General features: G+C 47.2%; 1 protein-coding gene across 4 annotated transcripts in view; it reads left to right on the top strand.

The window, feature by feature from the left end:
• Positions 1–10,993, top strand: part of RIF1 (replication timing regulatory factor 1) — a 338,147-nt gene extending 327,154 nt beyond the window's left edge. For all 4 annotated transcript variants that reach the window (XM_063933568.1, XM_063933565.1, XM_063933566.1 and 1 more), the window contains 6 exons: positions 7,141–7,287; positions 7,382–7,459; positions 8,075–8,190; positions 8,276–8,429; positions 8,517–8,625; positions 9,859–10,993. In XM_063933568.1, the coding sequence (XP_063789638.1) occupies positions 7,141–7,287; positions 7,382–7,459; positions 8,075–8,190; positions 8,276–8,429; positions 8,517–8,625; positions 9,859–10,082 (828 nt within the window). In that variant the 3' untranslated portion in view covers positions 10,083–10,993. The remainder of the gene's footprint in view (positions 1–7,140; positions 7,288–7,381; positions 7,460–8,074; positions 8,191–8,275; positions 8,430–8,516; positions 8,626–9,858) is intronic.
• Positions 10,994–12,971: the final 1,978 nt, after the last annotated feature.

Raw genomic sequence — 12,971 nt, 5'->3', positions numbered from 1 at the left:
AGTATCAGCAGCTGCCGGGCACTGGGAGAGCCAGCTGCCAGGCCAGTGGGAGAAGGGGGGAACCCGGTGGATGCAGTGGAAAATAGATATAAATGTAAATCCAATATGTGATGTGTGATGTTCCAAGGGTATAGGCAGGAGAAGGGCAGCTGGGGCCAATCCAAACTCCTCCAGCCCAGCTCAATCTCACACTCACTGCGCCCTGCTGTAAGGGGAGAGGGAGGAAGCTGCAATCAAGATGGCCGCCCAGCACCTTTATTATTTCCTCCTCTCACCCTGCCCCAGCCCTCAGGGGAGCTGACTTATTGCCGTGTGGAGCCCTGGGGGTGCAGGAGTGAGGTGTCTTTCGTCCCCAAGAGCCGCCAGCCGCTGTGTCTGCCTCCGGCGCGGGGTCGCGCGCACGCGCACACGCGCGCCCGGCCGAGCTCCAAAACTGAGGCCGGGGATTGAGTTGCGGCCTAGGCCCGATGTCCGGGCGGCCGCTGGCGCGGGCCGGGAGTGCTCGTTTCGGGCAGCGACTGTGCCTGCTGCCTCCCCAGTGCTGATAGGCAGGAGTGGGGACCAGGGGAGACCGCAGTGTAGAGCCCCAGGATTGAATCAGGATCTTTTTCCAGGGAGCTCCTCTGTCCCGCTGCCTAGTCCCTTGCTGCCGTGGCCACGCCCCCCCGGGTACACATGTTTAAAGAAAAGAAACCTGAGTTAATTTTTCCCCCATCTCATGAGCTGAACGAGTTATTTGAAAAGGCTTGGGAAACTCCAGACAAGAAGCTGCAGATTCCCAAAAGAATTCTTATGGCGTATCCTTTCCCTGCGCAGGACAGGTTACGGTGGGAATCCTCACCCAGGGTGGACAAGGCGTTAACGCGCTTGTCCAAAAAGGTGGCGCTACCGTCTCCAGACACCGCAGCCCTCAAGGATCCTGCTGATCGCAGACAGGAAACTACCTTAAAATCATTTTATACACATACGGGGGGCCTTGCTCAGACCGGCAGTAGCGTCTGCTTGGGTTTTGTAGCGCTGTAGCAGCTTGGACTGATGCCTTGTCAGCTGACATTGATACCCTAGATAGGGATACCATTTTATTGACCTTAGGTCACATAAAAGACGCTGTCTTGTATATGAGAGACGTTGGTCTGCTAGGTTCGATAGCCAACGCAATTTCTGCTAGGCGAGCCCTGTGGACCCGCCAATGGACGGGTGATGCAGACTCAAAGAAACATATGGAAGTTTTACCTTACAAAGGTGAGGATTTATTTGGGGGAAGGTCTCGCAGACCTGGTTTCCACATCTACCGCGGGTAAATCTACCTTATGTTTCTCCACAGCAAAAGAAAACGCCGCAATATCAGATGCAGCCCTTTCGGTCGCATAAGTCCAGAAAAGGCCGGGGCTCTTCCTTCCTCGCCAGAGGTGAAGGTAGAGGGAAAATACTGCTTACTACGGCTAGTTCCCAGGAGCAGAAGTCCTCCCCGGCTTCTACTAAATCCACAGCTTGACGCTGGGACTCCACTGAGGGAGTCCCCCCCCCCCCCCCCCCTCCCCCTGGTGGGGGCACGTCTTCGACTCTTTTTAGCCACGTCTGGGTTCAGTCAGACGTGGATCCTTGGGCAATGGAAATTGTATCCCAGGGCCACAGGCTGGAATTCGAAGACGTGCCCCCTCGCCGGTTTTTCAAATCGGCTTTACCAGCTTCCTCCCCAGACAGGGAGATAGTGTTAGCTGCAGTTCAAAAACTGTGTCTACAACAGGTGGTTGTCGAGGTTCCCCTAGTTCAACAGGGGAAGGGGTACTATTCAACCCTATTTGTGGTCCCGAAACCGGATGGTTCGGTCAGACCCATTCTAAATTTACAATCCCTGAACCTGTACTTAAAGTTCAAATTCAAGATGGAATCGCTCAGGGCAGTTATCTCCAGCTTGGAAGGGGGGATTTTATGGTGTCTCTAGACATAAAGGATGCATACCTTCATGTCCCCATATATCCCCCTCATCATACGTACCTGAGATTCGCTGTACAGGACTGTCATTACCAGTTTCAGACGTTGCCGTTTTGGCTTTCCACGGCCCCGAGGATTTTCACCAAGGTAATGGCGGAAATTATGGTGCTCCTGCGCCGGCAGGGAGTCACAATTATCCCGTACTTGGACGATCTCCTGATAAAAGCGAGATCGAGAGATCAGTTGCTGAAAAGCGTGTCACTCTCCCTGAGTGTGCTGCAGCAGCATGGCTGGATTCTAAATCTTCCAAAGTCGCAGTTGGTTCCAACGACTCGGCTATCTTTCTTGGGCATGATTCTGGACACGGAACAAAAGAGGGTTTTTCTCCCAATGGAAAAAGCCCAGGAACTCCAGAACATGGTCAGAGACCTGTTAAAACCGAAAAGAGTGTCAGTCCATCAATGCACTCGAGTTCTGGGGAAAATGGTGGCGACCTACGAGGCCATCCCCTTCGGCAGGTTTCATGCGAGGACGTTTCAGTGGGACCTTCTGGACAAGTGGTCCGAGTCCCATCTTCAAATTCATCAGAAAATAAGCCTGTCCCCCAGGGCCAGGGTGTCTCTCCTGTGGTGGCTGCAGAGTGCTCACCTTCTAGAGGGTCACAGGTTCGGCATTCAAGACTGGGTTCTGGTGACCACGGACGCGTGCCTCCGAGGATGGGGAGCAGTCACACAAGGAAGAAACTTTCAGGGGATATGGTCAAGCCAGGAGGCTTGTCTACACATCAATGTACTGGAATTGAGGGCCATATACAACGGCCTACGTCAAGTGGAGGATCTTCTTCGCGACCTACCGGTTCTGATTCAATCAGACAACGTCACAAGGCGGGACAAGGAGCAGAGTGGCAATTTCGGAAGCCACCAGGATTCTTCGCTGGGCGGAAAATCACGTAAGCGCTCTGTCAGCTGTCTTCATTCCGGGTGTGGACAACTGGGAAGCAGACTTCCTCAGCAGACACGATCTCCATCCAGGAGAGTGGGGACTTCATCAAGAAGTTTTTGCAGAGATACCAAGTCGTTGGGGACTTCCTCAAATAGACATGATGGCGTCACGCCTCAACAAGAAGCTTTGGAGGTATTGTGCCAGGTCAAGGGACCCTCAGGCAGTAGCAGTGGACACCGTGGGTGTTTCAGTCGGTCTGTGTGTTCCCTCCTCTTCCACTCATCTCAAAGATATTGAGAATCATAAGACGAAAAAGAGTGCGGACAATACTTATTATTCCAGATTGGCCTCGAAGGGCCTGGTATTCAGGTCTTCAGGAAATGCTCACAGAAGATCTGTGGCCTCTTCCTCTCAGAGAGGACCTGTTGCAACAGGGGCCCTGTGTTTTCCAAGACTTACCGCGGTTACGTTTGACGGCATGGCGGTTGAACACTGAATCCTAGCTGGGAAAGGCATTCCGGAAGAAGTCATCCCTACTCTGATAAAGGCTAGGAAGGAGGTGACGGCGAAACATTATCACCGTATCTGGAGAAAGTATGTATCTTGGTGTGACGCTAAGAATGCTCCTACCGAAGATTTCCATCTGGGCTGTTTTCTCCACTTTCTGCAGACAGGAGTGTATATGAGCCTTAAATTGGGCTCCATTAAAGTACAGATTTCGGCCCTATCGATTTTCTTTCAAAAGGAATTGGCTTCTCTCCCAGAAGTCCAGACTTTTGTAAAGGGAGTGCTGCACATACAGCCTCCTTTTGTGCCTCCAGTGTCACCATGGGACCTTAACGTGGTGTTACAGTTCCTAAAATCTCACTGGTTTGAGCCCCTTCAAACAGTGGAATTAAAATTTCTCACTTGGAAGGTGGTCATGTTGTTGGCCTTGGCGGGTGTCTGAATTGGCGGCTTTGTCTCACAAAAGCCCCTATCTGATTTTCCATGTGGATAGAGCGGAGTTGAGAACTCGTCCTCCATTTTTGCCTAAGGTGGTTTCATTGTTTCATATGAATCAACCTATTGTGGTGCCAGTGGCTACGAGTGACTTGGAGGATTCCAAGTCCCTGGATGTAGTCAGGGCCTTAAAAATTTATGTAGCCAGGACGGCTCAGGTTAGGAAAACAGAGGCACTGTTTGTCCTGTATGCAGCCAACAAGTTTCGCGCTCCTGATTCTAAGCAGACTATTGCTCGCTGGATATGTAACACGATTCAGCAGGCTCATTCTACGGCTGGATTGCCGTTACCAAATTCGGTAAAGGCCCATTCCACTAGGAAGGTGGGCTCTTCTTGGGCGGCTGCCCGAGGCGTCTCGGCATTACAGCTTTGCCGAGCGGCGACTTGGTCGGGTTCAAACACTTTTGCAAAATTCTACAAGTTTGAAACCCTGGCTGATGAGGACCTCATGTTTGCTCAATCGGTGCTGCAGAGTCATCCGCACTCTCCCGCCCGGTCTGGAGCTTTGGTATAATCCCCATGGTCCTTACGGAGTCCCCAGCATCCTCTAGGACAGGGCTGGCCAAACCGGTCCTCGAGATCTACCAACAGTTCACATTTTCCAGACCACCTATCTGGTGCACAGGTGTAGTCATTACTAATTAAGATGTGCTGCATTCATTCCTAACTGACTATTCTACAGATCTCCAGGAGGCCTGGAAAACATGAACTGTTGGTAAATCTCGAGGACCGGTTTGGCCAGCCCTGCTTTAGGACGTAAGAGAAAATAAGATTTTAAACCTACCGGTAAATCTTTTTCTCCTAGTCCGTAGAGGATGCTGGGCGCCCGTCCCAGTGCTGACATATTTCTGCTAGACTTGTATATAGTTATTGCTTACATAAGGGTTATGTTACAGTTTTGATCAGTCTCGGGCTGATGCTGTTTTGTTTCATACTGTTAACAGGTTAGTATATTCCATGTTATACGGTGTGGATGGTGTGGGCTGGTATGAATCTTGCCCTTAGATTAACAAAATCCTTTCCTCGTACTGTCCGTCTCCTCTGGGCACCCTTTCTCTAACTGAGGTCTGGAGGAGGGGCATAGAGGGAGGAGCCAGTGCACACCCATTCTAAAGTTCTTTATAGCGCCCATGTCTCCTGCGGAGCCTGTCTATACCCCATGATCCTTACGGAGTCCCCAGCATCCTCTACTGACTAGGAGAAAAAGATTTACCGGTAGGTTTAAAATCTTATCTTTTTTTACAGGCTATCTAGATGGATCGCCTGTACAAAAAATAAATAAAATAAAAAAACATTCTCCCAAAAACACACAGGTTCTGTAAAACAGCCCTGTTTTCGGACGAAAACGGGTCTGTTTCGGGGATTCTGCTTCGCCTGCCGGAGGCAGGTGAAACAAAATCCTCGATAAGCCGCGGCACACGCCGGCTTATTGGGGCTAATTAGATAGCCCCCGGCGGGATAATTAACCCCGGTAAATTACCAGGGCTAATTGGATATTCCCCTTTGTCCTTTATGATGGTCCGAAGAAGGGTTGGCCGGTGTCTAAACAGACGGACTAGGCTTACCATTAGACAGGCTTATATATCCTGTGGTAAACAGATTCTGTTTCAGGTAGGTGCTTATACTACCAGATCGGTGGGAGCCTCATGGGTGGCAGCCACAGGTGCCTCTACTACTCAGCTTTGCAGAGCAGCAACTTGGTCATTGGCACACACATTCACAAAATTCTACAAGTTTGATACATTTGCGACCAGAGATTCCAGGTTTGGACGATTAGTTTTGCAGGCTACGGGCAGCACTCCTGCCCATGGGAGTAACTTTGGGACATCCCCAACTGTCTAAGCTGTTCCAGTGTCCCCTAGTGGATGAGAGGATTTTGGTACTTAACGATAAATCCATTTCTCTGAATCCACTCGGGGACACTGGACGCCCGCCTCTGCGCTGTCAACCTGCAGTGTTCTTGTTAAGAAACAGTTTGTGCAAACAGTGCTAGAGTATTTAAACCAGGCATGTCCAAAGTGCATCCCTCCAGCTGTTGTGAAACTACATATCCCAGCATGCCCAGACACAGTTTTGCTGTCAAAGAATGCTAAATCTGTGTCAGAGGATGCTGGGATGTGTAGTTTCTCAACAGTTGGAGGGATGCACTTTGGACATGCCTGATTTAAACAAAGTTCTTGGTTGCTGTTTTGTTTTGTTACGGTTGGTTCCTCGCCATAGGTTTATAGTTTTCAAGTCCTCCTCTCTCCGTCAAATTTTCCAAACTGAGGGATGGGGGGCGTGAAGGGGGAGGATCCGGTTTGCATATCATTTTTAATTTTAGATTGTGCCACACCTCTGGTTGCTAGCTTCACACCCCAACTGTTAAAGCTGTTCCAGTGTCCCCGAGTGGATTCAGAGTAATGGATTTATCTGTAAGTACCAAAATCCTCTTTGCAGGGGGAGAGTTAATTGAGATGTATGCAGTCTGTTCTTTGGTTATACTGGGAGTAATTCCATTTCCTGGCATCAATTTGATGTGCCATTTCAGAATGACACATCTCGCTAGTTTTCCCTCCATAGAGGTGTGATGGAAAATGTCACTTCATGCACAATTCAATCCCCCCCTTTCAGTGTATGTGAAGTTTTACTTGGATATGTCCTCATACATCTTTGCTGCAGTCACGCCAAAAAGCAGGTCCTCTTGTCATACCAGGTTGTGTTCTGGAGCTGGTAGGTGGGTTTTTTTTCTTTTCTTTCTACTTTTCCCGAAAATGCAACCAGTACGCACGGGGAGATTGCTGAGTAATTTGATACATGACACTTGTATATCTGAGAGGCTGAGTCTCTGAATCTGTAAATGAAGTGCTACAATGTAGCAGCCGCAGCTTTCTTCCAATACAAGTTCTGTACTGCTCAGTATACAGGCTCAGTCACACACAATATACAAGTGTCATATCAAATTAATCTGCACAGTATTCGCGTGCGTAACAGGCTTATCGTTTTGTGACAAGGAAGCAATTTTGGTAAAAAGACACCCAATGTTTGTAGAATTGCAGAATACCTGGAACCTCACTTAAGCCAGGCATCTTGCACTGCATGGCTTACTGAGGTTAGATGTATATATTGGTTATAATATGCCTTTTACATATTGCAGAGACTTGTTTTCTAGGCATTATATACAAGTATTGGGAAATGGACCTCTTGTAAAACAAGGAGAAATTAGTGCTTTAGCATAGGCATCACAATCAATCTCCTAAACGTAAACCTCTGTTTTCCAGATGCGAAGAGTATCTTTTGCAGATCCAATATATCAGGAAGGATTGGCCGATGACATTGATCGCCGCAGTCCTGTTATAAGGAACAATTCTTCACACAGTTCACCATCTTCAAAAAGTCTTAAAATGTTAACAAACACTCAGCCGAAGGTTAGTAACTTTTGTGTGGAGAGGGGTTCTTCAACGTGGCTCTTTCTCCCTCTGAGTTGCTTTTTTTTTCTCTTTCCTTAACCCCTTTCTCCAGATTAACACCACTCCAACCAAAGGATTTGTCTCTCCTGGAGCGCGTGCTCTTGGTTTGAAGAGCTCGAAGAAGAGTCTGGTAAGCGTGGAATATATTAAGATGGATATATTATAGATGCCAGAATAAGTGTTAGCTACTCTCCGCTGTCCCCTCAGCCAGGCCAACTTTCTCAGTTTGTCATTTATGTTCTTGTTTTGTGAGCAAGTGACATTTAAATTAAGGAGCTGTACATGCTACCATCATGTCAAATATTGAATGACTGGCATGATAACCATAAAGGGCGAACATGTCACTGACCTGGAACTACGTAGCTGTTACTGCAATCTGATCTGGTTGGAATCACGATGCCAGAATCCTGCAATGCCTCTAATTTGCCTGTGATCTGGGTGTCCTTACATACACTGATCACACATAGCTTTGTGACCAAGGTTTATTAGTTCCTCAAGTGACCTACTGTACATCACAAATCTGATTTTTACTGGACTCCTATAGGGTACACACACTGAAACTGTTTTGGATTATAGGTAGCAGACTCCAGTAAAGACTACACAAATGTTAAAGCAGGGCAATGTTTGGCAATAATAGAATAGTGTAAAAACAATGTCTATAAAGAGTTGATTTGGATAAGGTGCGTACTGTATGTTTTTAGTGTATTTTTAATGATTTGTAACCATTGCTAACTTAAATGACCAGATCTCCGAAATGACTAAAGAATCCATGCCGTCTCCTAAGGAAAGCGTTTACCCTGCACTAATGAACTGCACAACACCTGTCGATGTCATTCTGCCGCAGATTACCTCCAATATGTGGTCAGTAGTTCGGTTAATGAGGTTTAATATGAGTAACGTTTTTAAAGCAACAGAGGTTCTAAAGATAGGTTTTATTATTCTATAGGGCAAGAGGATTGGGACAGCTAATCCGTGCTAAAAATATTAAAACGATTGGCGACCTCAGCACGCTAACACCTTGTGAAATAAAGACTCTACCTATCCGTTCTCCAAAGATTTCTACTGTGAAAAAAGCACTGAGGATCTATCATCAGCAGCAGGTAATATATAATGTTTTCAATTTACATTTTGTAACTGTCACGTAAACAAACGACTACATCTGTGTATGTTTATTCCTGCCCCCTTAGACAAAGACAAAAGGATATGATGAATTTGCTGCTCTTGATGAAGCTGAAAAGCCGTTAAATGGGCTTGACGAGAAATCTATTTCAGCTGATGAAGAAAGACTCGAAACAGGTATTGTGCCCCCATTGGTTTTTGCCTTTTCAGATTTTTTTTTTTTTTTTCAGGAAGTACTCTTGTCTGGATGAAAAATGTTATTTGAAGTCAAAACAGTTGTTTAATGTGTTCAGTAACCCTGTAACCCAGTGGTCTCCAACCTTAATTGGGGTGTGAGCTACTTTTGGAAAATAAAACCTCTGAAGGAGCTACCCCCTCCCGCCAATGCACGTTCGTTCCTGCGAAAGTGGGTGTGGCTTCAACTACAAGTAATGCCACGCCCCCCTGCGTAGTGCCAGATACACACATAATGCCCCTCAGCAGTGTCGAATACACACATAATGCCCCTCAGCAGTGTCGGATACACACATAATGCCCCTCGGCAGTGTCGGATACACACGCGGTGCCCCTCGGCAGTGTCGGATACACACGCGGTGCCCCTCGGCAGTGTCGGATACACACGCGGTGCCCCTCGGCAGTGTCGGATACACACGCGGTGCCCCTCGGCAGTGTCGGATACACACGCGGTGCCCCTCGGCAGTGTCGGATACACACGCGGTGCCCCTCGGCAGTGTCGGATACACACGCGGTGCCCCTCGGCAGTGTCGGATACACACGCGGTGCCCCTCGGCAGTGTCGGATACACACGCGGTGCCCCTCGGCAGTGTCGGATACACACGCCTTCGGCAGTGTCGGATACACACGCCTTCGGCAGTGTCGGATACACACGCGGTGCCCCTCGGCAGCTTCGGATACAGTGCTGAACCTTGCTGGCTGCTTCTTCTGTTGCTGCTCCTCCTGTATGAGGGATGCAAGGGGAGTAGAGCGCAGCACGCGCCTCTCCTTTGAAGTCCGGAGAGCGGCTGCGGTGAGGGTGACAGTCTCCGGCGGCAGCGGGCATTTAAAATATGGTGCAGGTAAGTGAGCCAATCAAAACTTGCGGTCCGGCAGCCAATCAGGTGCCGCCACTTCTGGTCCACGAGCTCTGATTGGCTGACGGCTGGGACCATATTAAAAATGAAGGGAAGAGGAGTTCCAGTGACTGCCCAAGCCCGTGCGCTCTGAGCTACCGAAAATACTACGGCGAGCTGCCGGTAGCTCGCGAGCTACGGGTTGGAGATCACTGCTATAACCATTGTAGTATGCTTGTATAGGATTCTTTTTTGATCCTTTTAACTTTTACTGGATATTTACCTAAAGATAATAGCTTAAGAAGTTTTTTGTTTTCTCCTCTCTACTACTGTCCACTAGACTTGCCAGAGGCATCGGCTACAGCAGCTATGGAGACTGCACCCTCTCCAGACCTTCTGTCCCAGCTCAATTCGTTATCCCTACTGCTAGCTTCAGAGGAGCTTGGGAAATATTCAGGAAGCCAACTTTTTGAAATGCAGGAAAAGCTTGGAACAATGTCAAACTGCATCCTTCGACATCTCCAGTCACGATGGAGGTCCCCGCCTCACAACACTTCAGATTAATACAGCAGTGCTTTAATGACTAAGAATTTTCTTGTGATGGGACATTTTTATTCCACTTTCTGGAAAGACTTTTTATAACAAAGTAGTTTGCTTTCTTTTAAAGATAACCATCATGTACTGTTCCTTCCCTTGCCTTCTAACTCCAAGCTGCTATATACAGTGCTTAAAGCACTAGGGTTAAATATTGATTCTTTAAAGGTAAGTTCTTAAAATTGTACCAATTGCTTAACTGAGCTTCCGTTTAAAACCTTGGAAACGGCTATTTTTGTAGGCTGAATTCAGACCTAATCTTTTCACTAGAAAACTAGTAAAAAGTTAATAAAAAAATTTAATGAACATCAGTAGTGCTACAGGACACGATTGCTATGGATTACTGTTATAATCGAATTTACATTCTTGGTTAAGACAGCTTAATTACTACTATTCACGTTACTTGGTTGATCTTGTTTACCTAGTAGAGACAAAATATAACTGGGCATGCAATTTCAAGAAAAGATGAATTCAGACACCCACTGAAACGTATATCTCGCTGTTGCAATTTTTCCCCAATGTTGGATGTGTTCTAGTGATTACCTAAAACACACGGAAGTTTTTAAAGTCTCAATCACTAATATAAGTGACAAAGTTCATGCTGCCCGGCAAGTGTATTGCACTTTCTTTTACCTCTAAAGATCTGACTGCGATGTCATCTTTCATGCGTTTCATCAAAAATATCACAGTATTCCACTTTTTTTTCTTTTATATTAAGATCACTTTTTAGTTAGTATACTTCTGTCCATTTTGTAAATTCTGTATATAGATTTTGACAGCAGGTGCATTGCTAGTTTAGATGATCCATGTTTGTACATATAATTTAAGTCTGTTCCACCAAGCTTCTTAATGTCAGCTGTGTTTTTTTTTTTTTTTTAATGAAATGTAAAATTGAAACTATTAAAGTAATTTTTCATGTTGCAAGTGGGCATCTTTACAGAGAATTTATAAATGTAGATTTGCAAATGATTGAATTTATGCTTAGGATTAGAATCATGTAAAATTGGGAGATATATTGGCAGTATAGAATGAAGAACTGTGTATTACATAGTAGGTAATACTACAGTTGCTTTTAGGGTTTGACTCCTTGGGGCAGATGTATTAAGCCTGGAGAAGTGGTAAAGCAGTGATAAGTGCAAGGTGATAACGCACCAGCCAATCTGCTCCTAACTGCCAATTTACATATTGGAGCTGATTGGCTGGTGTGTTATCACTTTGTACTTGCTTTATCACTTCTCCAGGTTTAATACAGCTGCCCCTTTGTGTTTAAAACTTTCTAGCATTAAACTGAAACTTCCCTGTTCTGTTTGAAGTTCACATCAGCTGTAGGGGGGTAGGTATCCTATTGGGTGCAATCCTTTTTCGGGTGATAAAAATGGCGCGATTTTTGACAGATGGTCGTTAATGTGCTATCAAATTAAAGGTCATTTCTTTTTCATCCACTAGGGGTCACTGGAGTACTCTTGGGATATGGACGGCTTCCGCAGGAACAGGGCACTGAATATTCAAATTCAGTAACACTCCTCCCCTCCATACTCCCAGAGTACCTCAGTGTTTTTTCTGTGCTTGTCGGAGCAACAGGGCTGGTGTGGGGGCTCCCACACTTAGTGAATTTTTTATTTTTACAACTTAAGACACATCCCTTCCCAGTTTCTACTAAAAACATGGGTCCGGGATGGTGCCGCTGCACGGAGCAGCGCATGGCGTGTCGGTCCTCACAGCCACACGCAGCTCACTCACTGACTGTTGCAAGAGCTGGACGGAGCTTACAGACAGAAGCCCCGTCGCAGCCCTCCCTACAGGAGACAAGGTATGCTGGGGGGACGGGGCGTTAAGCGCACGCTGCCGCCCCGCTGTGTGAGGTCCGTGTTGTAACCGCCGCCCGCCCCAGCCGCTCCGTCCGCGCTGTCCGGGGCTCAGCGCCCACCGCAGCACGCCGCTCCGGCTCGCCGCACTCAGTGCACACCCGCCGGCCACACTTCCATCACGGCCGCTCTCCTTATAGCGCGCTCCCCACCTCCCTGCACTTACTCCGGACAGGTTCGGCTACCGCTCCCCGCTGAGACACAGCGCTACACGGAGCACAGGGGGAGGGGGGAGAGGTCTGCACACAGGCAGCGCAGCTGCAAGGAGGGAAAAGCATAGGCTGCATGGCTGCCTGCCATATTACATAATACTATGCTGCATGGGGTATATTATGCTGCATGGGTTATATTAATAGGCTGTTAAGCCTATATTAAAGGCAATGTCAGGTACAGGTTATAAAGTCATGTATTGTAACCTGCCCTGTGATTCTAACTCTAAGCATGGAATGTGGGCCTTTTTAACATGTTTCCTGTGTCTTCCTATGATTCCAGAACGTTCCTGCACTACATCTCTACTCCACCGGAGGCGCAGGGGTGTAAGGGGGAATTTCCTATCAGGTTTCATATAGTACTGGCCACGTGCACTGCACTGCGGCCATATATATATATATATATATATATATATATTACACACCTTATTAACAATTTTACTGAGTCGTGGAAGTGTCTGTCTTTGTATATTGTAATGTCTGTCAATGTATCTACCACATGTACAGTATGTTTTGGGAATTCAGCTACAAATACATTTTCCACTCCGGCCGGTTGCATCCCCGGACCCTCCATGGTCTATGTTAGCACATGTAATGGCTGGGTTGCAATCAGAGGCCGCCGCTCGACACGAACGGGAAGCAGCAAGATCTGAGCCTTGGGTAAGACCGCCAGAACTACCGGAGGGCTCTTAGCCTTTGCAAAGGTCCTAGTCCCCTTTGGGAAGAAGGGATAAATTTCATTTGTTTTATGATTTACCAGTTTCTACTATGTTGCATTCTGACGA

This window comes from Pseudophryne corroboree, chromosome 7 (assembly GCF_028390025.1).
Source record: "Pseudophryne corroboree isolate aPseCor3 chromosome 7, aPseCor3.hap2, whole genome shotgun sequence".
In the NCBI taxonomy this organism is placed as follows: Eukaryota; Metazoa; Chordata; class Amphibia; order Anura; family Myobatrachidae; genus Pseudophryne; species Pseudophryne corroboree.
This window is presented reverse-complemented; position numbering and strand designations above follow the sequence as displayed.